The 14,659-nt window shown below is 39.6% G+C and overlaps 1 protein-coding gene across 1 annotated transcript; it reads right to left on the bottom strand.

Annotated features, from left to right (window-relative positions):
• Window positions 1-6,576: 6,576 nt before the first annotated feature.
• Window positions 6,577-10,613, bottom strand: LOC138023923 (uncharacterized). The gene is made up of 3 exons (XM_068871008.1): window positions 10,381-10,613; window positions 8,708-9,134; window positions 6,577-7,912 (listed from the first exon to the last, which is right to left on the bottom strand). Exons 2-3 carry the CDS (start codon window positions 9,116-9,118, stop codon window positions 7,118-7,120), a joined length of 1,206 nt encoding a protein of 401 aa, XP_068727109.1. The 5' UTR covers window positions 9,119-9,134; window positions 10,381-10,613; the 3' UTR covers window positions 6,577-7,117.
• Between the last annotated feature and the right edge of the window lie 4,046 nt (window positions 10,614-14,659).

The raw sequence follows: 14,659 nt of genomic DNA, 5'->3' as shown, positions 1-14,659 counted from the left end.
CCATGAAAGAATGTGGAGAACATTACAGCCCCATTGAGGCACAGAACCGTTTTCGAAGCGGGACAACGAAAGACAAAGCAGAGGCGGACTCTTCCACCAGCTGTGTACGAGAAGCCCAAAAACTGGAACGTGGAGCTAGCTTTCTTTTCCAGATATCTCGCGTCGACAGAGTTTAACCGCTTCAGTGTTATAATGCGGAATCAGTTACTACTCGCCTGTCTACGTCAGTCTGCCTTTTCGGTCTGTCACTTTTGTCAGGTGACGAAAAAATTCCCCAAGTCCATCATCGGCAACCGAGCCTGAACCTTTCCAGATGATGAATTTGAAACTGTACCTCGGACAGTGACTTTGATGAAACAGAAGCAGAGGGAGATTGTACCACACAGAACAATTGCCAAATAACAAAGATGGTTAGAAAGATAAAAGCATCGGTGAGATTTGATCTCTGATGAAAAAAGCCTTTAAGATCCTAATACGACTACTCATACAAGTACACCAATTGGTGGAGCAGGCGCTTAATACGTCCAGCGTTAAGGGAGGTGATGTAGTACGCTAATAATACACATAGTTGCCATAGTTGAAGACCAATAACCTTATTTTTAGTGAACAAATTAGAGGATTAAATCCAGTATTCAAATATGGAAAAAAAACATATCGTTTTATTAAAACTTACAGTAAAATTTGTCCTTGAAATTCGTATGATAAACGTCATTCCGAAAAATTAACCATCAAATACAATAACGATAGATTGGCCAGCAATAAACAATTTCATTTCATCTTCTTAATTGCCGATCTGTTTGTAATAAAACAGATACCATCAAGGATTTTGGAGTGGACAATGACATTGATATCTTAGCTATCACGGAAACCTGGCTACGCCCTAGTTAATGAATCATTACTGATGCACTGGCCTTTATGAGAAATATTGCAGCCAGCTGAGGCCGTAGGCTGAAGCTGGCTGCAATATTTGTCATAATGCCATGTGCCGAAGTAATTATCTATTATAATTATTGATCACATGAAATCCTATTGTTGTGTGTCTGTGTTGGATCTTCGATTTTAGTCGCACGTATGGAGATAATTGTGATGCTCATTGCTATTTTTCCTTGTTTGTGATGAATATATCTTCGATTAATGATGCCGAGGATTGGTTATTGTACCGTGTTATAAGTTGTTTCAAAACATTCCAACGATGGAATTATTCCTGCAAGGTGTGTAACACTGCAAATTTGCATAATTTATAAGCCAGAGAATTCAGTCATTTTACTCAGAGTGCGAACCTGGGTTTAGAAAGACGATGGATTCGTCGGAAGGCGAAGGGTTATTTATTACACAGAGCTCTACGAACGCAGATATTTCAGCAGAAATCGAAGTAACGTCGTGTAACGTTTGGACATTTCTGTCAGTGCTTTAATTCCTTTATCGACTTCTAAAGGCGGCGTTTCCATTTCTTTTTTTAAATAGAGCAAAGATTTAGAACGCCAATTACCGCTTCAGAATGCGAGAAGTTTGACAGAAGCTGGTATCGGACTCCAGCCGCCGAAATGGGCGTGGTTTTTGAAAGTCTTGAGGATTGGAAGAAGCAGAGAAATGCAGCGTTTTGAAACAGGATTATAGTGGCGAGGCGGTAATTCAACAAGATATAGACGAGATGTCGGACGAGGTTGGACTTTACATTGGCTATCAGTTTTTTGCGCACTTTACATTAAATTTCCTAAAACAGGTGCAATATTTAAATAATTCTAGCCTGCACACTGCAATATTTTTAATATTGCAGCATGCTTATTTAGCGCGTAGAATTTATATTCCCCTGATAAGTTCCCTGCTAACAAAAAGGATCGCCTCCGTTTTCTTCACACAGTGTTTTGCCATATTAAAGACTACAATCGTTGATTTAATGCAGACAGACAACAATGAATTTCATGGGGATTAGTAATTATTAATTTAGACTCACTTACTATTGGGGATCTGACTCCTACTGGCTATCAATTTCACCATGTCGCTAGAGACACTCGTGGTGTGGAGTTGGGCTCCTTCATAAAGCTCTCTGAAATTTCATAAGGATTCAGTCGATTCTATTGGTAACTTTCAGTCATTTGAAGCAGCTGACATAAAACTACATTGGCGTTCTACTATTATGCCCATTTTAATCATCTATCGTCCACCTTCATCAAACTGCATTCCGGACTGCCTTCTGGTTTTGAGTGAATTCGGCAGTCTACTCGAACATTAATCACGACTCCTGGTGCTTGATGATCACTGGTGATTTACATCTAGACAACAAATCTGATCCTACTTGTATCAATTTTCTTCAACTGCTGGAATCTGTTAACTTAAGGCAACATGTTCGTGAGCCTACTATCGTTCTGGCCATACTCTCGACCTTATAATTACTAGAGAAGATGAGAAAATAATAGCCCCTGTTCCGTGACAGAGTCAATTATATCGGATCGCAATATCGTCAACTGTAGTCCTCAATCTCTTGAAAGCGACCTTAATGAAAAGATGTATCTCTTCACGTAAAATTAAATCAATTGACATTGAACGACTTAAATCAGACATTTGCGATTCGCTTGGCCCTAACACTGATATTTCCATCGATGTGAATGATCTTGTTTCTAGATATTGCTCAAAGTTAACAAGGATTATGGATATCCATGCTCCACTAAAGAAACGTCATGTCCTCACCAGACCTTCAGTGCCATGGTACAATGATGAAATCAAGGATGCAACGAGATTAAGGCGACGACATGAGAGGACGATGGCGTCGATCAAGTGACCCTGTCGACCATAGCAACTTTGTAAAGCAATGCCGTGCTGTGACTGACCTTCTTCAATCTTCACGACGATCATACTACTACACGGATCTTATCAACAGCAAAAGGGATGATTCAAGAAAGAGTTCAGGACCGTTGGAAAATTGTTGCATACCAAACCTGTGACAAATAGCAGTCAATTTCCATCACATAGCTCAATGAAAGACCTAGCTGAGAAATTTATGCATTTCTTTGATGCTAAGGTTAATGCTATCCATCAAGAGTTGATGCTGAAGTATGATGACAACACTTTTATTATTTCTGATGACAATAACATCACCTGTAAATTTGAAGCTTTTATATCTGTCTCTTTGGATACACTACTAGCCTTGATAAGACCGTCCGTCTGGAAAGTCATGTGATTTAGATCCTCTTCCGGGTTCTCTTCTACGTGCATGCTTGTCTGAGCTTGGTCCTATACTTACACAGATTGTCAATCAGTCTCTGCAGTCCTGCTGTTGTACTTGAACAACTGAAGGTGGCTATGGTAAAACCCTTGCTGAAAAAGCCTTCATTGATCATCGCGAATTTTAAGAACTTTCGTCCGTATATCTAATCTTCAGTTTCTGGCAAAGATCATTGAAAAAGTTGTGGCAGATCAGCTCATTAATTACTTGGATGATGACAACTTACAAGAAGTTTACCAGTCGGCATATAAACGGAGACTCGCAATCCACAATGACATTTTGACAGCTATTGATATACATCAAACTGTTTATTCTATTACTAATTGATATTTCTGCAGCTTGATACCATCAACCCATGATCTTTTACTCTCCAGACTGAAGTGTCGTTTTGGTTATATGCGGCAAGGCACTTGATTGGTTCTCGTCGTATCTCTCTGGACGACGTCAGTTTGTTACAGTTAATAGGGAGCTTAGGCACGCGCGTTTTTTGAGACACGGACGGCAAACCGGAAAGAGAGCATCTCGCGCGCCAGGGCAGTGGTGTCTCCCAGATTTTTATATTAATCATCTCTAATGGAGAAAAGATACTTAGCAATGTAAATGTGGTTGTGTGAAAACATGTTAAAGGGAACATAATTCTCTCCGGTTGTCGTCCCGCGTCTCAAAACGCGCGTGCTTAAGCTCTCTAATGACACGTCATCAACGTCTTATCTGATAGAGCATGGTGTGCCACAAGGCTTGATGTTGGGTCGATTCTCTATTCTCTTTGTTTCACCTTTAGGCGATATTGCAAGAAGTCACGGTCTTTCTTTCCATTGTTATGCAGACGATAACTCAGCTTTATATTTCCTTTAATTCAGCTGATACTGTTGAAACAGTCTAGAAGATCTATACTTGAAACCTGTGTTAATGACATAAATAAATGGATGTTACATAACAATCTGAAATTGAATGGCGATAAATCTGCGTTATTGGTTATGTCATCTTCTCGACACCCAAGAGCTACTCTAAATTCTATTTGTATTGACAATGACAATGTATCAGCAGCACCATCAGAAAAAAATAGTGGCGTAGTTTTTGATGAGGCCATGTCGCTTGTTCCGCATGTCACCAATATTTGTAAGACTGCTTGTTTCCATCTTCGTGCCATACTTAAAATACGTCAATTCCTAGACAAAGACTCCACCATCCTGCTCCTTCATGCGTTTGTCATTTCAAGACTTGATTACTGTAGCTCCTTACTATTTGGCCTTCCTGATTATGTCATCAATCGACTTCAACTTATTCAAAACTCTGCAGCTCGTCTAGTTTTTTGTGCATAAACCTGACCATGTCACACCCTTGCTGGTTAATCTTCAAAGGCTCACTAGGTTAAAATTTCAGCATGTGCATTCAGCTTATTATATATGCAAAACGCGAGTTTAAAAGTCTGAAAGCCCAAAACTCCCGTGCTGCATAAAAATTCTGCCGTCTTTGACGTCAGTTCTCCTCGATCAAGCTCTCTCTCTCTCTCAAGATCTTAAAAGTTAGTAGTGGCGAACCATTAAATAGGAAAATTCCAGTTAAAATAAAAAGGTGTCTGATTTAAATCACAGCTTAAAACTTTGTTCGCTTAGTGCTTAGTTGACAAAGAAATCCAAAGTAAAAATAACAGTTGATTTTTTTGGTCACAGGAGCACTTAAATTAGTTCAAATTTCTTTTTAGATTGCGCCCATGCCACCAAATTTATTTTTATCTGCTGTTCCCAGAACGTCGCAGTCCACTCTAAAAAAAAGGGGACCAATTAGATATCGTCCTTCAAATAATCACGCTGTCTGAAGGACATTTTCACTAATTTTCGTCAGAGTAGGGCTAAATATAAGGGAGTTTTTGTTGACGTAATGATCTCATAAGTTCTTTGTAAAATTTCAAATTTTCAAAGCATCATTGATCAGAAATTATCTGGTACATCGGGTTCTAATTTTCAAAGATAGCTCCTCATGGAACTGAAATTTTAAATGTTCAGTACCTCTTTCTTCGCTGATGGATTTGAAAATGAAAAATTAGGACGCCAAAATAGCCATTTGAGGCAGTCAGTGTCCCCTGGAGAAAGGCTTACAGTTACCTTACGTAGACTGACCACAGGCAACTCACCACAGTCGGTTGCTTTTGCATACCGTCGTGGTTTGGGAGTACTAGGGAGTTTAAAAACGACGACGGCTACGAATACGACAACTCCACAAAACAATATCATTGGTTAAAAGAGCATAAATAATCGTGCTGCACGTGCAGCACGGATTTTTGCAAGTATCGTAGTGGTGCTCTACTTTAACGACGACGTGAATTCACCAAATTTGGGTTTTGGCGACAGCGTTCAATAAATTTTCTCATAAACAGTGTTTATTAAAGAAAATGTATTTAAGTATAACAAAGCTGGAAGTACCATCCGACACACGTTTACAAAAGAAAAAAAAATCCTGGACAAAAGTGGGAGCCGGGGTCCGCTGAGCTGACCCCTAAATCCACCCTTGCGTCTTGATCCAATAGACGATTTGTTACCTCTACCATACATAAATTAGGGGAAACGATCATAGGTGATTCCTGCTCTTGACCGAGCATGAATAGTAATAAAGGAGGCCACTTTTGTTCGATGGAAGGCTTTGGAACCAACCAATTTTACATGCTTTAGCTCAGTGAACAAACCAACCGAAGCGGAAGCACCTCAGTGTTGGCGGTGTTTCCAGCAAATTATGAACGGATAAATAAAAGAAAAAATCAGTTCAATCAAGAGGATGGGGAAAACTAGCTGAGAACATCAACGTTGAATTGCCAATCTCGTTCCCAGGCCTTTTAACCATCGAGAGTAGTTGTTGAATAGAGCTTTTTGCAGGTACGGCGGCCATTTTGATTTCTATTGTTTCGAAAGACATTATGGGATGCTCAGGGGGCAAATTTATGTATTCACAACAAACAACTTCATTATAGAGCGGTTTTCAATTGAGTGTCGAAAGTAATTAGCGAATTACTTTGGTTTTGCATCTACTTCACTCAGTGATTGGTTCAAATTTTTCGCGCCACTTTTTCAACCAATCAGAAGTGAAACCAAAACCAATTGTGGCTCGCGCGTGCACATTTTCCCGCCTTTTGTGTCGGCTACGTGTAATTACTTCGAGTTTTGATTGGTTTACTGTATTGTCTCCGTCCTTTTTGATTGGTTAAAGTAATTACTATGGTTTTGGTTTTACGACACTCATTTGAAAACCGCTCTAATGGTTGGTTGCTCAGATAATCCAACCATTCGATGAGATTCACAAAGGACAGGAAGCGCATAACGCATAATAATAATAGAAAATCTTACCAAGCAAAGTGCTGATTGTCAACAAAGGGGAATATAGTGCTGTAATTTCTTCCTTTCTGTAAGTGCTGTAACTCCATTACGGAAATGTTCTTCGGACATATAACCAAGAACCATGGGAAACTAGCTAAGAACGTGTTTTGAATTGCGAGAGTGAGAGAACAACCAAAACTTGCTATCTGCTTAAATAACCTGATAACTCAATGGGAATATCCCTAGGGACTACTAAATCCACCTAGAAAATGCCTGATAACAAACCACAAAACCCTTCAAATTAGAAGAATTCAAACGCATACCAATAGGAAATACAATTTATGCACGCGCTGCGGACTTACACTCCTACAACCTGGTAATACAGTGAGTGGTGCAATTACAGGTCAATACCACAAAAAGCCGAGAAAACTAAAACATTTCGCAGTTCCTGAAATGCGTAAGAGACTGATAGCTTTTCCGAGATTCACCTCAAATGAGAAATCGTCTTGACATCACTTCATTTGTATTTATGTAATAACAGCGTTAATCGAACATAAACTAAAGAAACAGTTATGAGACGAGCTGTTTAAGGGCATGGAAGAGGACCTGTCTTTCCCCCTGAATGGATCCCTGTCCACATTATCTCTCCTGGAGCCCATCGTGGATTTTGTAAACAGGGTCTGAGATCAAATCTAAAGGCTTTAAATATTTTAGATATGTCAAATACAAAAGGCTTATTACATGTTTGTGAAATTTCAGTTAAAGCTGTGATTTCCTTGGCCTTGTCGTTACTGTACTTCCAAAATCTCTGCATTAATTCTGGCGAGCTTCCGTGAATACCCATGAAGGAGTCGCATGTGTTGGTCAGCTTTTCAAATATCTTCACCTTGTTCCGATTTTTAGGGTGATCAAGCCTTCGATCGTCAAAAGAAATTAAATTGTCGCTTTTATTAAAGACGCTGTTAATCCAAATAGCAATTTGCTGATCAGCGTGTGGATGACAAAGGATTCGCTGAGGGTCTTGAGACAAAAAGCGCACAATGACGTCATGAGTAAATAGCGTCCAAGCCTCGTCCGCGAAAATGAGATCTCTAAATTGACAGTGATACCAGCCCCATCTTAACATCTTGGTAGGCCTGTGGCGTAACTCATATTTGAGCCTCTCAAGGCACACGAAATAGTCATCGTCAAGACGGAGGAAATACGTGAAGTTGTACTTGACCGCAGCCCACATCATTTGGTAGAGATATCGAAGGCCAAAACTTCGGCCGCCAACAACCGGTTGAAATTCTATGTCTTTGTAAATGTGTTTTTCATTAGAAAGTTTCGCCTTATCCTCTTTGGGTATTTGAATGCCGTCAGTGAAAAACTTGCACCGCACCTAAAACAGAGTTATGGATTCAATAAAAGCGAATTCATAGTTCGCCTTGACGCAATGCCGTTATGTCGACCGACACTTTGCCGCTTGTTTGAACTTGGCTTGTGATCGGAATATACATTAGAAGTATTTGCTAAGGTTCAGTCAAGAACTCGACGTCGAACAATCGGTCAAGTTCTCTAATATATCATTATACAATTTCCCAGCTCAATTAATAAGGCGCCGCGAGCACGCCGGTTCTAGTTCGTGCGCGGCTAGGCTCAAATTTCCAGCCGTTCGCGGCTTGTTGCGCCCACATCACTCTCTCCAATCCAACGATAAATCCGCCATATTGAAATAGTTATCCGAGCTAATTATGCCTGAGATTTTTTCAGGGGATTGTCCTTGATCGATCAAACAAAACAAAGCACACGCCCACTGCTGCAAACCACCAGGGGCTGAAAATCTTAGCCTAATGTGAAGCTTGGACAAATGTAGTTTGATTTCAGAATCTCTTAAATTTCACGGTGTCCTGGGAGTGTTTGGTCAAATCTGCACGTACAGAGCCATTATTTGCTTCTTTTTTGTTTTGGGAGCGCCGTAATATGAAAACCTTCTTTGGCTTCATTGGACTTAGTTAAATTTCAAAAAGAAGGCCAGGGGTTACTTTACGAGTGTAGATCAGGCCTTTTCTAATCGTGATGACCGATAACTTGTACAACTCGAAAGCGGTGCATGGAGGCGGAACCTTATAGGCTCAAACTTTACGAAAGGCAACCTGTTCTCTGCTCCATTATTTTCCAGCCAAGAAATACTAACCTCTCCGTGACATTTCGTCCCCCATGTCTGTCTTATTGCATCTCTCCTGTCTCGTCTTGAAGGCGCCGTAGATACAATAATTAGAAGCAGGATGGTTTGTTTTGTCTCGAGCTCTTTCAAATCACTGAATTCCTCCGTTGCAAACATGCAATCACTTCTATTGGGTGTACCTTGCGTCAAGTTAGCGAACATGTCCACAAGTGGTTGAAGGTGTGTGAATCTTAGTTGTGGCAGGAGGCCACCTCGTGGTTGAGGTGCTGTGAGGAACAACCTCTTCCAGTTCATAGAAAAGTTCTCGCTGCCAAAATACAACAGCGTAGTAAACATAAAAGCAGAAAGAAACACGTAACAGATGAAATCAATCCGATTCAATCGACGTGAGCATATTTTCTTCCCGGGGCGTATAAACATTGTTATGCTGGCCAGTCTAGAGACAAGAGAAAAAAAAAATCAGTTCGTTCATTAGGCATCCCATGTATTTTCAGTAAGTTGCTCGATCAGACAAGAAGTAATAGAAGATTTGGAGTGAGCGTAATTGACAGAAAAGGTTTTGAATTGTATCGCTTCATGATATAGCAACAGTATCATGAATTTGAAATAAATTTAAGACTTACGAGGCAACTACAGTTTATGGTCCTTATCCTAAAAGACTAGAGAGTCTAGAGATTCTAGCCATTTGCAAATGGCATTACAGACCACAACTTAAAGCAATTAATTTTTGCGTCTGTCACCTGGACAAAACGGCTTGCGGCACTTTTGCAAAATCCACTGAAGTGATTACTGCGTAATAATTACCTCAAGTGCAACCAATCAGCGCAGAGAATTTTCAATTATCACCTGTGTAATTATACTAAATTATAATGGTAACAATGATAATAATAATAATAATGATAATAATAATAATAATAATAATAATAATAATAATAATAAATATAATAATAATAACGCAAAAAATGCCAAACGTTTAATAAAAAAAAACGACAACAACAACAAAGAATTGCTATCAGCAACAGTACAATTCTTTTTTTTTTTACCGTCCAAATCTTGGGTAACATTTTGCTTTGAACTGTTGGTTACCCGGGAGACCATGGGGAAATCTTGAAAAATGACCAATTTTTTAGGTCACATTTCGAAAGGTAAAAAATAGAAAATACAATTCATAGATTTGTATTGCGAAAAAAAAAACACGTGAAAAAAGACCTATTAGAAGAGAGAGAACAATTTTTCCAGTTGGATTTTGACGAAAAATATGAAAGACATAGTTGCCGTATTTAAAACGTCGTTGTCAGGACAACAACGGCAAAGACTATGAATAAGAGTTAAATTAAAAGGTTGAAAATTTTCGCTATATTCTATAGAAAAACGTAAAACGTAAAACGAAAGACAACAAAAGGGAAATGGGAAGGCTGCTCCTTGTTGCGGCATAAAAGCATAAAGACTCCGGGCTACATCTCAGAATACTTGTCCACTTAATTCAACTTCACTTACATCCAACTTCGAACAAAAACAACTGCCCCCGCAGTTCCGCAGTCGACTGTAACGAGATGTTCAGTCAATTTCAAAAATCTGCTCCTCGGTCTTCGTTTGAAACTTGTAAGTGGCCTCTTCGGCGAAAAACGAGCCAGTTTAAATTTTAATTATACTTTCTCTTAGCGGGTCTGAGTACAACTCACCTTGCAGACCTTGTAATATGAAAACCTCCCTCGATATGTGCCGAGCGATGCCGATTAATTAAGGAACCACAGCAGAGTTAGCTCGCCTTATCCTGGAAGAAAATTTGTTGCCAAGATGGCCACACAGGTCTCTGAAATTAGGCAAGCAAAGAAATCCTATTACTCCGCTAAGGCACTTCACGATAATGAAGGAAATTCATGATGTCACTTCTCGGAGGTCTAATATCCATCAGTGTCGGGAACTGCGGACATGCCGCGTTTTTTTTATTGTTTGATAAATTCGCATAATGACCGGAAATAATTCAGATCGGATCGAGACATGTATTTGTACTTAGTGGGTGTGTTTAAAAAGGATATCGTGTTACTTTCGATGTTGTTCTAAGCACGCGGTTGAGTAAAGTGAGCGAAGTTTTGTATTCAAAAGTTGGAATTAAACGGTGATTTTAATAGGAAACGTATTGTTGCTGCGTTTTCGACAATCCATCCATAAATGAAATTAAACAAAACGGCCTATCCTTTGTAATCGACAAGAATTAGCCACAGCATTTAATTATCATTTGGCCACTGTGGGACCAAAACTTTGAATGAGATCAATGGTTGCACACATCTGCATTATATGAGCAATCCCTCGCCTGATAGCGCTAACTTTGAGTTCACGACGACTAATCGCTGTAAAGTTCTTTCCCTTTTATCTAAACTCAGTAAATTCAAAGCAGCTGGATTGGATAAGATTTCTGCTAAACTTCTTCGCATTTGCGCCGAGCTAATTGCTGACTTAAGCACGCGCGTTTTTGAGACACGGACGGCAACCGGAAGAGAGCATCTCGCGCGCCAGGGCAATGGTGTCTCCCAGATTTTTATATTAATCATCTCTAATGGAGAAAAGATACTTAGCAGTGTGAATGTGGTTGTGTGAAAACATGTTTAAAGGGAACATAGTTCACTTCCGGTTGTCGTCCGCGTCTCAAAAACGCGCGTGCTTAAGCTCCCTAATGACACGTCATCAACGTCTTATCTGATAGAGCATGGTGTGCCACAAGGCTCGGTGTTGGGTCCGATTCTCTATTCTCTTTATGTTTCACCTTTAGGCGATATTGCAAGAAATCACGGTCTTTCTTTCCATTGTTATGCAGACGATACTCAGCTTTATATTTCCTTTAATTCAGCTGATACTGTTGAAACAGAGTCTAGAAGATCTATACTTGAAACCTGTCTTAATGACATAAATAATTGGATGTTACATTACAATCTGAAATTAAATGGCGATAAATCTGCGTTATTGGTTATGTCATCTTCTCGACACCCAAGACCTACTCTAAATTCTATTTGTATTGACAATGACAATGTATCAGCAGCACAATCAGTAAAAAATATTGGCGTAGTTTTTGATGAGGCCATGTCGCTTGTTCCGCATGTCACCAATATTTGTAAGACTGCTTGTTTCCATCTTCGTGTCATACTTAAAATAAGTCAATTCCTGGACAAAGACTCTACTATCCCGCTCCTTCATGCGTTTGTCATTTCAAGACTTGGTTACTGTAACTCCTTACTATTTGGTCTTCCTGATTATGTCATCAATCGACTTCAACTTATTCAAAACTCTGCAGCTGGTCTAGTTTTTTGTGCACGTAAGCATGACCATGTCACACCCCTTGCTGGTTAATCTTCACTGGTTACCAGTTCAATGTAGAATTCAGTTCAAGATCCTCTTGATGACTTTTAAGGTTTTACGTGGTGAAGCACCGTCATATCTTTGTGATCTAATAACTCCGTATGTTCTGACTCGTACTTTACGCTCGCAGAACAAACTACTCCTACACCAGCCTCGTTTCCATCTTGGGAGTTACGGACGGCGTGCATTTAAGACATCTGCTCCATTCGCCCTTGTCACACGGCGGCCATATTGTCCCGGGAGACCAAAAAAGCTTTGTTTTACCATGCCAAGCCTCGCAGTGGAAACCATGGGGGCGAGGCTTGGCGTGGTAAAACAAAGCTTTTTTGGTCTTCCGGGACAAAATGGCCGCTATGTGACAAAGGCGAATGCCTTTGGAATGATCTGCCTTACAACATTAAAAACTCAAAAGACATAAATAATTTGAAGAAGAAGTTAAAGACGCATCTTTTTAAGAAAGCTTTTGCATTATAATATGGCATTTACTACCTTTTTGAAGAACTAAAATTGGGCAGTAATTTTACTAGTTTTACTGATTACTTTATATAATTATTCTTTTTATAGTTTTCCTGTGAAGCGTCATGGATTTATAGATATGTACGCTATATAGAAATGTTTATTATTATATTATTATTATTATTATTATTATTATTATTATTATTATTAAGTTGGCTGTGTATGGCATAAGAGGCGCCTCAATCGAGTAGCATAAATCGTAGTTATTTGAATTTAACGCAATCAGAAATGTTTCATAAATGGCTCTCTTTCCAACAATTGTGTATTGTCATGCGGTATCCCTCAGGGGACAATTCTGGGACCGCTCCTTTTTCTCTTACATCGGGCATACATCCCCAAATGTATAGCTGATATTAAAGCTTAACGCTAATAAATCTAAAACTGTATTTATGTTAATTGGTTCTCGGCAAAGACTGATATAGTTTGACCATTCCCGCTCTCTAAAAATTGACCGAGCACAGTTAAGCCAGCTGCCCAGCACCAAATCTCTTGGTATATATATGGACGAAAATCTGACTTGGAATGCTCACATCGAAAATCTATCTAAGAAGATTGCTTCTGGTATTCTGAGGCCCTGAAGCGCATTCGACCTTTTGTTCTGCACAGAACGCTGCGATTTACTTACAATTCTCTGGTGAAACCTCATTTCGATTACTGTAACGTTGTGTGGGGTAACTGTAATAAACCTCTTGCCAATAAACTCCAAAAATTACAAAACCGTGCTGCTAGAGTTCTGCCTTCGCCCCCTTTGTCACCAGTACTGAATACCTTTTTCAAGTGTTGAACTGGACAAAGCTTGAATCCCAGCGCCAGATGCAAAAAGCTTGCATGGTGTATAAATCTCTAAATGGGCTCGCTTCTGATTATCTTCGATCTGGATTTGTCGAGCGTAGCACCATTACTGGTTATTCTCTTCGCAAAACTGAAGTTAACTTGCTGTCACCCTTCCCCGTAAGAAATTTCTTAAGGTGATTCCTTAGTATTAGAAGTTGTCGTAAGATTTTCTTTAAACTTTTCTCGATTGTTCCCTACATTATGGTGACTCGAAATGTGCAATTAAAAAAATAGGTCATCAAGCTCGTTTGCGAGATATCACTTGCTCAAGTTACTCATTTAATCATTGCGACTTCACATGACCTATCAAGGACAAGTTTGTTCCATCGGTTCAAGCTACGTTTTGCAGGAACAGGAAGCACAGCTTTGACGTAATTCTTGAAATAACAATAAAACAGGTGTATTGTATTGTTCAAAAGGAATAATTTAATGTTTGTTTTATGGCACAGGCACACGTCTTGAAAAGGCACTGACTGCAAATATTCCTCGGGTGCGTGATCTCGAGGAGACAATTTCGATATATCAATGTTCACACACGGCTACGTCGAGTCTTTATGGTTAAATTTAAGCATTGTTTTGTTTAGAAATATCCGTTGAGACTTGTAAGACAAAGAAAACAGAACTGAGCCGTGAAATTTGACCATAAAGCCTCTTAGATCTAGAATACGAACGTGGCCCACACTGTGTTATGCGCAGAACAGGATGCGCAGTACAATACTAGGGAATCACCTTAAGAACAGTTTCAGTTATAGCCAGGTGATCTGGTGACGTTATTCGGAGGACTGGGGAGAGAAATTTTAACGCCGTATCCAACAACCGCGCGCAGCCTTATTTTCGAATTTAACATGGCAGAGGCGAGGTTAGATCTCGTCGGGTCTACTTGAATGTTCATTCAGTGACAGGAAATGTGGTAACCACAGAATGATCTGTCGAGTTTTGGCGATAGAAATACTGCAGGGAGTTTGGAAACAACATCTAAGGTCGCGCGCGGTTGTGGGATACGGCGTCAAAATTTTTCTTCCCAGTCCTCCAAATTACGTCACCAGATCACCTGGAGTGGTGCGGCGTTATGGAACAGTTTACCAACTCACTTGCAGCGGGCAGGATCTCTAGCATCTTTTCATGCTGGCTGCAGCGCCTTCTTTTAATGTAATTGCTTAGTTAAACAGGGCTCTCGTTAAAAGCAGTTTACTCCATTTATTGTAGTTTTAGATAGTTTATATTACGAATTTTTATAACTAGTATTTTCATAAGTAG

Source organism: Montipora capricornis, chromosome 11, assembly GCF_036669925.1.
Source record: "Montipora capricornis isolate CH-2021 chromosome 11, ASM3666992v2, whole genome shotgun sequence".
Classification (NCBI taxonomy): domain Eukaryota; kingdom Metazoa; phylum Cnidaria; class Anthozoa; order Scleractinia; family Acroporidae; genus Montipora; species Montipora capricornis.
The sequence above is the reverse complement of the archived record's forward strand: the minus strand, read 5'-3'. Positions and strand labels throughout refer to the sequence as shown.